Raw genomic sequence first — 12465 nt, 5'->3', positions numbered from 1 at the left:
CAAAGGTGATGTGTTCGTGTCACACCTCGACAGAGGAGGCAGTGTGTGTGGCACAGCGTGCGGAACCCGCGGGGCGCGGCAGGGCTTGGATGAGGCATCTGGTGGGAACCAGCTGCTCTTGCTCCCATCCACCTGTATTCATTCTCACTGCAATCATTCAAAAATTAACAGGACTTTTTCATACCCTAAGCCTTGCCAGGTGCTTACATAATGCCCTGTGTGTTTTGCTTTATCAAGAATTTACATTTTAATCTAGAAACAGGAATGACGTTTTTTCATTGATGCTTTCAGAGGTTACATGACAAACACAAACCACTGAAACAGAAGATGCGCCCTGCCAGATTTTAACGGAAAGGAGGAGTACTTTTAAAACAAATAAACATTTTACAGCTTGTTTAAATTTACAGCAGTTCTAGAGATTTGTAACGCTACGCTCTTGCTTTCTTTGATGCTATTCGAATGAACGTCATCAGCTTTCCTATGAATGTCGTTGCGTTCGTTCTTTCCGTATTGCACTTCCCCTGAAAAGTTAATTAAGGGAACAAAAGTACTTAATCTTTAACCATTATGTAGAGCTTTTTCATCTGAAAATCATTTTATAAATGATATGATTTTCCTTAAACCTTAGATATGCTGATCACACATGAATCCTCATTTTGGAGGCTAGAGGGAGGGTAGAAATACGAAATGCCAAGTTTTCTTCTTTGACACATGCGAGTACAAAAATGGTTCTCTCTTGCCAACATAAGGGCCTAATTATGAACGATGCATCACAGATTATTAGAATTCTGCTGCATGATTTCAGTTAGACAAGAAATGCATTCCTACCTCTCTTGCCAGGCTTGCTGTGAGCGATGGCCTCAGCTGTTCAAATTTTTGGAAAAAAACACTGAATTTTGCCATAGTGGGATTAGTTTTCAGCTGTTCCGTTCCTTCAAAGATTGTGCTGACACAATTCATGTCCTGAGTTGGAGGAAATAGCAGTACTGAGATGCAAGAGTTTGTAACCATGAGCAACAATAAGTTTATCAAAAATCATCTTAAAGTCCATCCAACCACCTGCATTGCTGACTCTGGGGCAAATGACTTGGTAAACGGGCTTAGCTCATGTGCACATTTATTTACTCTGCAGACAGAAACCTGGCAGAAGAGCGTTTCTTCTAGCATATATTTTATAAATGGAACCAGTTATCTAAAGATCGAGTCCTATCTTTTCTGCAGCTATCTCAAGACCTATTTGATTTCCTACGCCTTCTCGTGTCAGCAGATAGTTCTGGTTTATGTCTTCAGTTTGGATGCACAATGCTTTCTGTCCCAGAAGCAAAAACTCTCTGAACACGAGAGAAAGAAAAGAAATGAACCTGAAACTACTCCAGATGTTACCCTGTCTGACAGCTGACATCTGCTTGCCAGGAGAGATCCAGACGAGGGTCATGCTCTCATATCACAGCCCTGTTTGCCTTGTCCCATCCCAACGGTGGCCACACACCAGATGTGCTGATCCTCTTCCACTAAGTGTTGGCTGGTATTTGTCCCCAAGACCTTGTGGTCTGGATGAGGCAGCCGGAAAAGAGGATATGGTATGGAACAGAGCAAAGGATGATAATGGTTGTTCTTGCCAGGGCAGTGTCTTTTGGGGACAGATCAGCTAAACTCATGGAGAAGGAAAGGAGAGGACACAGCTGCCAGCGGCATGAGCAGGCTGGAGTGTAATGAGAGAAGACAGTGATGAAAAACAGAGCAAAACCTAATTGGCAAAGACTGGAGGCGATGCAGACAGCTGTGAAAGGCCAACATCATCCTGACAATGTTCTCTATCAACACGTGGCCATTTCTGCATGCTGTGTGATGAGGAAGATCATTTTTTTTCCCCATGATCCTGCTTGGGAAGCTGCCTACGTCTGCCACTGGGGAGAAACAAAGGCAGAGACACCGGGAAATTCTCTATCATTTGTGTACCTGAAGCAGTTCTCCCCGGACCAGAGACCTCACCAGGGAAAGGGGTGAGTGAGCTGCCAGTGTTTGGCACCATTGATTCTGGGCCCATTTCTTTTATTGAAAGCTCAGGGTTAAACCCAATTCAAGCCCCAGCCTAGGAAAAGAGCTCTTCCAGACAGGATCCAGAGAGAAGTGGCAGAGCTGGGAACTGTACACCTAATTTACAAGGAATAGGTAGGATTTACCACCAAAAAGACTCCCACCTTCACACAGCATTTAGGGGTTAAGTGTGAATTATTTGGCTTCTTCAATGAACTAATGACTCATTGCGTTCCCACAAATAACCATCTGGCCATGGCTCTATCTGAGGAGCTCTGTGCTGGGCTCTCATCTCATGTTGAAATCAAGTTTCCAGTTCATGCACAGGAGGAAAAAAAAAAAAAAGCCTCATTAGCAGCATCTGCATCAAGAGGATGTTATTTAAAATCATCTCATAAAGAAAAGAGCCTTTATAGACAAAGCTTATGGGAGATGCAAAAGAAGATGGCAAATGCAGGAAGGGGAATCTGGTCTTTAAGACAGCCGGTGTCTTGGTTTTGGGGTATTAATGCCATCCTTCAGCTAAGACATGGCAGTGCAACTATTTAATCCCCTTAATGATGGTAAAGGGATAAAAATCCATTTCTGAGAGTAGAATAAATGAAGTAGACTAAAAGGAAGTATTTTTGCAGACAGACAAGCAAACAATGTGAACAAGTTTGTTTTTTCCTTTCTAACTGTCCTTTTAAAAAGCTAATCTAGAAAATCTCTTTGTATGCATATTCTGCAGATCTACAAAAACAGAACAAGAAGAGTCGCTGTCCTTGGCTGCTTATAAAGCCAATCATATTTTTCTTTGACTCAACATTTGATTGTTTTTAATAACATTTAATGCCTTACTATGACATGTAATATATTTGCTAACATTTTATCTCTTATACTAGCTGCATTTAAAGTAATTTTTTATTGTTAAACACAAATAGAGCAGTTTGGGAGATAGTTTTGAAATGGTTATCTCAATTTCCAAAGACAAACTTATGAAACAGGTAATTTCATTTTTTTAAAAAAAGGAGTTTTACTTACATCTATATTGTCTGGAGTTTCAATCCTTAGATTCTGAAAAATAATATATTAATTAAGCCTTTCAAATATCAACTTTCAGACTAACAAAAATAATGTTCTATAAATAAAATAGTTTGACTTTTAAAAATGCTAAATATTTGAGAACAAGAGGATTTGATATAACAAATTTTCAATTAGTAAAATGGAAATTGAACTTGCCTGTTTGTCTGTTGTCATTGACTTAGACATTTGCTGTAATAATGTCAGTAACTCGGCCATGCTGCTTGCCTGGGATACAGCAGAGATGCCTGCAGCCAGCAAAAGAAGGTAGAGATGGGTCTTCATCCTCCTGATGTGCTCCTGTAAGTGCCTCTGGATCGGTTCCCTACTATTTTATGGTCTCTCTACAGGAAAGAACAATTTAGGTGGATTTTTGAAGAATAGGTCATTTGTGAGATTTTCTGGAAGAGAAAGGTTCCAGTAAATTTGGTGTTTAACCTTGGGGCACGTTCCTTGCCCAATCAGTTTTCCACAGAAGTAGGTATTCCACAGATGTATGGATGTAGCCTAACAAGTTTAGAGTCAATAAAACAGAGAATGACCAAGCAGTTGCCATCTCCATCACGCTTCTCTAGATGCTGGAGTTTCTCCACTGATAAGGTCCAACCTTCTGATACGCAAGCAGAAAAAGGCTGTGATGTAAGAAAGAAAAACCCCAAAGTGCATGGAAAATAGGAGGACTACTGCCTAGAAAGGGAAAATAACAGTGTTTGTGCAGTATTCATGGCAAGATTTTGTCAAAATGCAGGTATTCCATAGGAATTTCTTAGTTTGCAGTAGGAGAAGCCACGGCCCTGGAACACGTGCTGGAGCGGGAGGGTGGCCCTGGGGGTGAGCACAACGAAGGGGCTCCTTCTGGGTGGGGAAAGAGGGATGCAGGATGCCCTGAGCGTGGCAGCCCAGACCCTGTGGGCACTGTTGGGGTCAGGGAGTTTCTCGTGTGCTGCGAAGGTGGCGCCCTCGCTGCCCTGCTCACCAGCCGGCAACCGGCAAGGGGAAGGCCACTGGGTTTGCAAGGGGTGCATGTGAAGTTGTAATTAATTCAAAGTATTTTGGCTAGTAATCTGGCCAAATTACCCAACTCGGTGTAATTACTTGTATTTCCCTCTTTCCTGGAGCTGGAAGAAATAATTTCCAATTTCTTCTCAAAATGAATGATGTCAGTTCTCAAGTGGTGCCGTTTGCTTTCTTCTCGTGAGTTCCTATGAGGCAGCATCCGTGGGGGCAGGGGGTCCAGCCCTGTTTCGGCTGGGCAGCAGCAGACCCGCTGGCTCCGCTCCGTGTGGCCGAGTGGCTCACAGCCCGATGCCACAGCAGTTCCGAGTAAGTGCCTCAACATCTCAGTACTTCGAATTGGGGAAGTCAAAAGCCAGTTGAGGTTGTGTGGCTTAGCTCAAGATGATTGCTGCCCTCTTCACCATACCCAGTTTGTCATCTCTAATAAAAATAGGGGTTTTTTTCCACGCTGCATGCTTATCTGTACAGCTGTCTCATCATGCAGCTCCGAGGATCCTTGCAGGAACAGGTACCCCACAGCAGCTCATCGCTGGGAGCTCAGTGGAGAGCAAGCCTCGTGCTATCAGTTGCCCTCAGGCTGAATTTGTAAGTTGTGCAGCTGAAAATATTAAGCCCAGATCTTGTTCTGCTGTGGTTTTGGCATTTTAAGGCACGTTTCTTTCAGTCTTCCACAAACTTGCACTGATTGTGGGGGCAAAACCTCCTCTCCCCCCTTGGCTGGCGCCTGGGCTGTACCTGCTGGGCAGGATGAGGTTTGATGCCATCTCTGTAGACCTCCGTGGGCAGCTTGGTTTTGAATTGCTGCAGGACCTCAAGGCTGATTGGGAAATCTCTCTTTTTCACCTTTTCCTCAGATGACGGTTGGTCCATCCTGAGCTGCAGCAGCTCACATCCCCATCACAAGGGATTGTGCGCGGAGCCGGGGTTGCTCATCACAGAAAGCACATCTGTTTCCACTGCTGTTCCTGGCTGGCAAAATTACTGTCAGATCATTTGTCTCTGGACTTTCCTTTTCCCACCTCTTTTGCATTTGGGATTTTTTGACCACTTCTGCAGAATCCTAGTGCTGTCCTAGAGCTTTCTATGAACTGTCTGATTATTTTCCTTCCCTTTGGAAAGATTTGTGGGTTTGTTTTCAGGAGATAACACCCATTTTCCAAGAATCACAGGGTATTTTTGTTGCATATATCGGTAGCACTAGCTTGTCTTTCAGCAGGGCTCCCAGGGGAACAAAATTAGTTCTTCATCTTTGCGAAGATCGTTAGACTTTGCAATGCAGTGGAGGTTTCTTTCCCTAATCTCCCCCTTTTTTCCCCTCTTCTGCTTGAGAGAGGAGTTGCTCAAGTGATGGTTGTTCTCTCTAAGCTGGCTCAGTGTCCCTATATAAATTGTAATCACATCTTCCAGCCTGGAGTTTGTTATTCACACAGTTTGAGGCTGTTTTTGGCATGTGAGGCTAAGAGGCTGGAGGACAGTGTAAGAGTTAAATAGGGCAACATAAGCAACACATCCTGACCTTCTCGATGCTGCACACCTTCGGTCCCTGTAGGTCTGGAATTTGTCTGATCTGTGAGTATGGGAGGAGTGAAGACACCATGAGCCCTGATAGAATTGGTAGGAAGAGGAATAGGATTGGAGAAGAACACAAAATGTTTCTGAAGGAACTTTGAAGGCTGTAGAGGAAAAAGACTTTAAGCAGAAACCCAGACCATTGGATTAATCCAAAGTGATTCAGCTTGAGTTTGGCATGATAAGGAGTACGGAAGTGAACGAACAGCGCAATTAGTGAATTCCTGATTTCTGATACTGTATTTCATTGGGATTCAGGGTGTGATAAGCAATGTTTGTGTTATGGCTGATTTAGGAGTATTATTGAGAAAAGAATTGATGATGCTGCGAATGTGACACCAAAGCTGTCCCAAAAGCTGTGCAAGGTGCTGCTGATGCCAGAGCTGCAAGCTGGGACCACCACCCAGGGCAAGGGCTTCTCTGCTTTGAGAAATGGTGATTCCTGTGGGTAGGCGCTTGCGCTAACAGGCTCAGCCTCGTATGGAGCGAACAAGTCAGTCTGCCATCAGTGTGCTCACCGAGTCTACGACGAGTGCGGTGAATACCGAGCTTGCTTAAGCATGAGCTTTCTGTACCTGCTTGTGGCTCAGTTGCATTGCCTGCGTGGCTCAGAGAGCGGCTCAGCGCTTGCTGCCTGGTCCCCAGGGCAGGGTTTGTTCCCCCTGGCTGTAGTAGAGCCACAAAGCCCCTGAGGAAACTGTGACTGCTGGAAACACTGTGGTTCCTGGAGGAGGTGGACCTAAAGTGGCCCACAGGAACTGCCAGTTACGGTATGCTGCTGTCCTTTTAGCATCTTTTTTTGCTAGCACTGTTAGCTGGAAGCTGCGACTCTTTGCAGTAGCTGATTTTGCTCCTTCATCTAGATAAGAGTGAAGTTACAATACTCAGATGAGGCTTCTTTACTGGTGCGAGCACATAATGCAGCAGGGATACGGAGCTGTAGCTCGTGCCCCTCTAGCCTGCCAGGCTCATGAAACTGGAAATATTCGAAAATCAGGGAACAGGCTTAATTTCCTAGATTTTGTCCCCCAAAGGTGGCAATGGCTTCTCGAAGCCACCCACCTCTCTGCCGCGGCAGGTCCCGGGGGGCACAGGTAAAGGCCTGGGTGCCTCAGGGTAGGGGCCCCCTGTGCAATTCCCTCCTGGCCTGAGGTGTAAAGAGCAAAGGAAGCCTGAGGGGTGTCCTCTCGTGCCCCAGGGTGTGCAGCCCACAGACGCTCTCGAGGGGATGTGCTATGAAATGGTGTGTGGGTGTTTCGGTGGTAAACAGGACAAATGCGGAGGGGTAAACGGAGCCCTAGGGCAGAGTGACATTTGTGACATATTCGGTATTGTGTCCTTTTAACCCCCTTATCTGAAAGGGCAGGCTAGATATGTGAGCAGGTTGTGGGACTTTGGAGACCGTATCTTGGTTTTAGATCCTCCTTGATAAATGGGCAGCTTTTGACTAATGTAATCTCACACATGGAAACTACATTTCGTCAGATAACTTCATTAGTAACTGTTAGGCCTCATTTATTAAAGACAACTCTTTTCTGGGCATCTCTGCAGTGGTTGTGATGTCCCACCAGAGCAGATGCTCTGTAACCCATATGGAGTTTAGCTGCAGCCAGTGCCACCTATCTGGTCACATAAGAAGCAACTGTGGTTTGTGGGAACCCTTCCTGACCAACTTTTCTCTCCACTCCTGGGAAAGCAGAGCTGTTCAGGTCCACAGGGTTTGCCTCCTCCCGAGCTGGATCCAGTCCAGTGTCCAGAGCTGAGCAGATGACTTGGTGGGGCCAGGAGGGCTCCCACCCACCCGCTGTTGTTTCTATTAGAGTAGGAATACACTTCTACTAACCTGTAGAAACACTCCAAAATGCTTTCTCCCAGTGGTTACATTTCAATATTTTGTGCTGGGGGTTTAGTTTGAAGCAATCCAGCTGAAAGGGAGTTTTCCCTTATCCTGGCCAATTCTCTTCCCCCAGCTGAAAGGGAGTTTTCTCTTATCCTGGCCAATTCTCTTCCCCCAGCTGACCCAACTCCTGGGGTTCGAGAGACTGTTTTAACGTTTAGTTATACTCCACCTCTAACAGGCAGCAACAGAGAAAAGCCAGGTAATTGCAGAAAGTGGGTCACTACCAGTATATTCACAATATTTAGGGAACAAATCTGTAAGTATTCGGTGCCCGCTGCCAGTGCATGTTCCGTGTCAGGATGTGGGATGCACAGCGAGGTACGTACGTGTGTGCAAACCCAGGCTGGGATGCTCCAGCAGTGAGCAGAAATGCTGCTTCGCACAATGGGGGTGAAAGGCAAACCCGCTGCACTTTGCTCCTGCTATAGAAGCACATTCCACAGGGATGCTGCTCCATGGTGCAATTCCTGGAGTACCTCTGTCGTGGAAACCGCTCGGGGGGTGGTTCAAAGCTGGTCCCAAGCCAGGGAAATTGAGAAATTTTGTAAAGTCTCGTCTTGACCTAAATTGCATGAAGTAAAATCTTTTCTCAGGAAAGAGGCTGTAAGGGGGAATGCTGTTTAAAGTTCTGCAACAGTCTGTGGGAGTGACTGCTTTCTGGGAACAACGTGTACAATATCTCAGCAGCTTTTTGCGAGAGAAAAGTTTAAACGTTGCTTACTGAGGTCAGAGCCTGCCACGCAGAGGTGGCGTGGCCCGAGTCAGCAACACACTGCAAACGACTATTATTTAATGTAAGTAATTTATTAATTGCTTACTACCTAACACACCACAACAGAATAAAGTATTTTAAATACAAGGACTAACCAAGGCTTTTATTTTCACAGGTCTTCCCTTTTTCCATATCAAGTGATAGGTAGCAAGAATTGCCCGGCTTAGCCAGTCTCCTCAGTGGCGTTAAAGACACATGGAAGAAAAAACTTGGCCGGGTGACCTTGACTTGTTTATTTGCAGTCCACTATTGCCACTTCTTAAGGGCAAGGTAGGGCAGAAGCTGCTCAGATAGGAGAGAAAAGCAGCACGGTTCCTGTCTAGCACCAGATGCTTTCATCAGTGGGACACTGTCAGATGCCACCCTTAGCCCAGTCTGATCAGTACAACACAGCCCAGTACAGCTTAGGACGCATCTTACAGAGAAGACAAAAGGCTGAAGACAAGAGGCATGCCAGGGAAAGGCGATGATGCAGAGGAGTCAGCTGTTGCTCACATCTCAGCCAAAACTAAGGGAAATGCAGATGTTGCCTGCTGCTCGCTCTCTGGCCAAGCCTGGAGCAAAAGTGTGGCCACCAGCCCAGACTGTACTCGAAAGCTTTGGAGCTCTCCCGCATCAGTGGGAATGGTAGCCAGAATACTTAAAAGAAACCCCAAAAACCGAAGTGTAAACACCTGTCCTGCAGCTTCCTGAAGTGACGAGGCAGAGGAGCAGTGGTGGGATGCTCACCTCCTTGGACCTCAGCAGCTCCTTCTGGCAGCTTGAACATCTCTGCTGGTTTCTAGAATCCTTTAGCTTCCCTGGCCACAAAATGAAACTGGTAAGTGCTCAGAAGCCTGAGATTATAGTTAAACAATTCAGTATATGTGTCTGTAGGCTTTTGTTTCTCTGTTTTCCGATTGTTATCGTTGAAGCAGTGTGCGGGGTTTTAACTCCCACACCCTACATCATGCCCTGCAGAAGGAGCCTGCCGCAGAGCGAGATGCCCTCTGTATTCGGGGACAGACCTTCCCAAGAGCGGGCTCAAGAGTTGGGCTTTTTTTTGCTTCTTTGTCTTGAAAATGAAAGCCTGAGGGCTTTCCCTCATCACTCACAGCAGTAAATGGTTGAATGTGAATTCGAAAGGCTGCACAGCCAGCCCTGTAACTTCCTCCACCCTTACATGTAGAGCCTTTCCCTCTCAGGACTCCTAAAAACCTCATTCATGTGTCTTGGTGACTCTGGTTTGAAACAGCACCTTTCCTTTCTCTTCGCAAATGACCGTTCAACAAACTGGCCACATTGCAGATGGGTGATGAACCACGTTGGCAGCAGAGTCCTGCACACCAAAAATCCACTTCTCCCACTCTGGGTACTTTAAAATGCTCCCAAGGACTCCTAATTGTCTTATAGTCCTGGCATTAGTATTCCTGAAAAGCAGATAGCATAGAATGAGATTTAACGCTCCAAACTCTGCTGCCCTGCACTACTGCAGGAGGCAAAATGCTTCCAGAGGAGCAAAATGGAAAGAAAAGGGATTTCCCTGTGCTCCACCCTGTGTGGATGGACCCACCACAAGGTAATGTGAAGGAATGGTGGAAGAATACACTTGTAGGTATGAGCTGAGCATTAAAGGCTGCATTAAAATGTGCTGTAATTAAGAGATTTCTTCTGCTTAATTAGTTAATTGAGCCCCAGGTGGTCTTTTAGGCAGTCAGTAGCATTTGTCTGTGCTTGCCTCCTGAGTTTTAGTGACATTGTACCCATCTGTAGTTACACCACATTATAGCTGACAATTCTAATGTGTTTTAGCATCCTTTGGAAAGAAAGGTGAGTGTTTAGCATGGCCCATGAGTGTTAGAGTCATTCAGCAGTGGTTTGTTGAAAGGGTTGTTTTGTTCTGACTCAGATTACATCGTTTCTACAAACATTGTGGTAAAATGCTGGCTTTGCTGCTACTGATCGGTTTGATGCAGAAAGTTGGAATGAACCATGAAACCAAAGAAAGCAGTTACGCTGTCCAGCCTTGCACTCGCTGTAGCAGCTGTGCACCACCTACAGTCACTTGTGAAAGCTGTCATTCAAGTACTTCATATCTTCTCCCTTTGAGTCAGGATTCCTGGCTTATTGCATCCCCAGGATGCGCTCAGCCTCTCCAGGAGCTGTGTCAGAGGAGCACTGTTTAGAGAAGCACCTTCTTAAGCTCAGCTCTTTTAAAAGTCAATGTTTTGCTGTTGCCCTCTCTTTATAAACCTCCAGCAGTGACTGGCCCGGGCACAGGCTTGTGAGACAGTGTCTTTTACGTTTTCTCTTTATCACTGTATTTATTCGCTCCAGCTAAGGTTTAGGAGTTTCACAGCCTGATGGATTAGCCAGTATCTAAATGCCTATAACAGTGGCTGCTTTCATCCCAGCTTTTCTCAGTCACCAAGATGGAAATCACTTTGCTGTGCACCCTCTCATTACTTTACTTGTCATGTCTTGTCTACATGTAGAAATCTTCACAAACCTGCTGGTTCCTTGGATGTAATCACGCTCAAATACTTATTCATGTGGTTTGCTTCATGGGTGAGGGTCTATGACTTCCCAAAAATACATCTATGCCAAGTACCTTTGACACAGAACTTATGCAGTGCAGCTGGGCAGGTCCTCAAAGGACTTCATGCCCCAGTCATAGAATAATAGAACGGTTTGGGTTGGAAGGGACTTTAAAGACCACCCAGTTCCAACCCCTCTGCCAAGGGTAGCGACACCTCCCACTGGATCAGGGTGCTCCAAAAGCCAGCTCCGTGAATCCACTGTATTTCATTTGGAAGCCACTGCATGCTTCTATACCTTAGCAAAAGTATCATTTTCCTCTGACACTTCACATCCTAGAAAAATGTAGTATCTTTATTTAAGAAAAGTAATTCATGAATGCATTCTTCACATCATGGAACATATAGCTTAAGGCAATCCTGAGAAAAAACAAATCCAGCCTAACTTAGACATCCTTCACCACTACTGGTACTTGTCTTGCTACTGCTATCACTACCCTAATTCTAGTGCTGAGGGACCCGTTGAAGGTCTCGGTTTGGCTTGGCACTGAGCTGACAAACACAAATTCCTCACTGTTTGCTCCAAAGTTTGAAGATAACATGGGTTGAAATTTGGAGTAGCACTAAGATAAATATGATCTGCTGTCACAATAAATACATTAAATACATAAAGAATGTGTAGCATGCATGTGTGCTGCAGTGCAATTATGTTGTAGAATTTCAGGAGAACATGCTGATTTCAAACTTAATTAGGCACATATTTAAATGATAGCCTCTTCTCCTTTTTTAATCCTGCCTTCAGAAAATAAAGACTGACTTTGTAAACGTCTGCAGGAGAACATATTAACGGACATGCCTTCTAATCTGTAGGTTTTAATTTCACTCACATCATTTCATTCAATGCTCTGATTATTATAGTTTACAAACCCCACACTAGAATTAATAATCTTAAGTTCTTTTATTCTTTAGCACTTTGAACATTGACACTGTACAAATATAAAAGCTCTCTATAAATAAAATAAATACGTTAATACCTGCAATAAGGCTTAAATATCTGATAATACACACACGGAACATTCACATCGATGTTGGGCCGTCTCTCCATGGTGCTCTGGGCTGCGTTGCAGTATCTGTTAGAACCAGCTCTAGGAGATGCCTCTGACTTGCCGAGGCGCCACTGCCCATCAGCAGGACTTCTAGCACTTCTCATGCAGCTTCTGAAAGAAACTCTTGTAGACCCTCGGGGCTCTCCGGAGGAGCCGCTCTGCCGTCTGACAGGAACTTTCTTTCTCTGGTTTCTAGAAGAATTACAGTAACAGGTAACAGTGCTACTAAGGGAGAAAATTGAAAGAGCACGTTGCTGTGAAGCGGCCGGTGGTTGTTCAAGGCAATGTCTAATCAGAAAGACAGAAATATCTTCAGGAATAAAAAGAAGACTTTTGAGAATCAGGAATGCTTCCTCCTGGCTGACTTTGCTCACTGAGGTGTGGCCTAGGACCCGTTCTTCTCGCTCTCCTGGCCAACGACAAGGATTTGTCTAAGGGTGATGCATCTTTTGGAAAACTGTAACTTCCATCCAGACTCTACGAACT

The 12465-nt window shown here is 45.1% G+C and overlaps 1 protein-coding gene across 1 annotated transcript; it reads right to left on the bottom strand.

The window, feature by feature from the left end:
* Positions 1-428: 428 nt before the first annotated feature.
* LOC104060873 (uncharacterized) lies at positions 429-3384 on the bottom strand. The gene is made up of 4 exons (XM_009562723.2): positions 3259-3384; positions 3061-3093; positions 829-963; positions 429-521 (listed from the first exon to the last, which is right to left on the bottom strand). Exons 1-4 carry the CDS (start codon positions 3382-3384, stop codon positions 429-431), a joined length of 387 nt encoding a protein of 128 aa, XP_009561018.2.
* Positions 3385-12465: the final 9081 nt, after the last annotated feature.

This window comes from Cuculus canorus, chromosome 14 (assembly GCF_017976375.1).
Source record: "Cuculus canorus isolate bCucCan1 chromosome 14, bCucCan1.pri, whole genome shotgun sequence".
Lineage (NCBI taxonomy): Eukaryota > Metazoa > Chordata > Aves > Cuculiformes > Cuculidae > Cuculus > Cuculus canorus.
The sequence above is the reverse complement of the archived record's forward strand: the minus strand, read 5'-3'. Positions and strand labels throughout refer to the sequence as shown.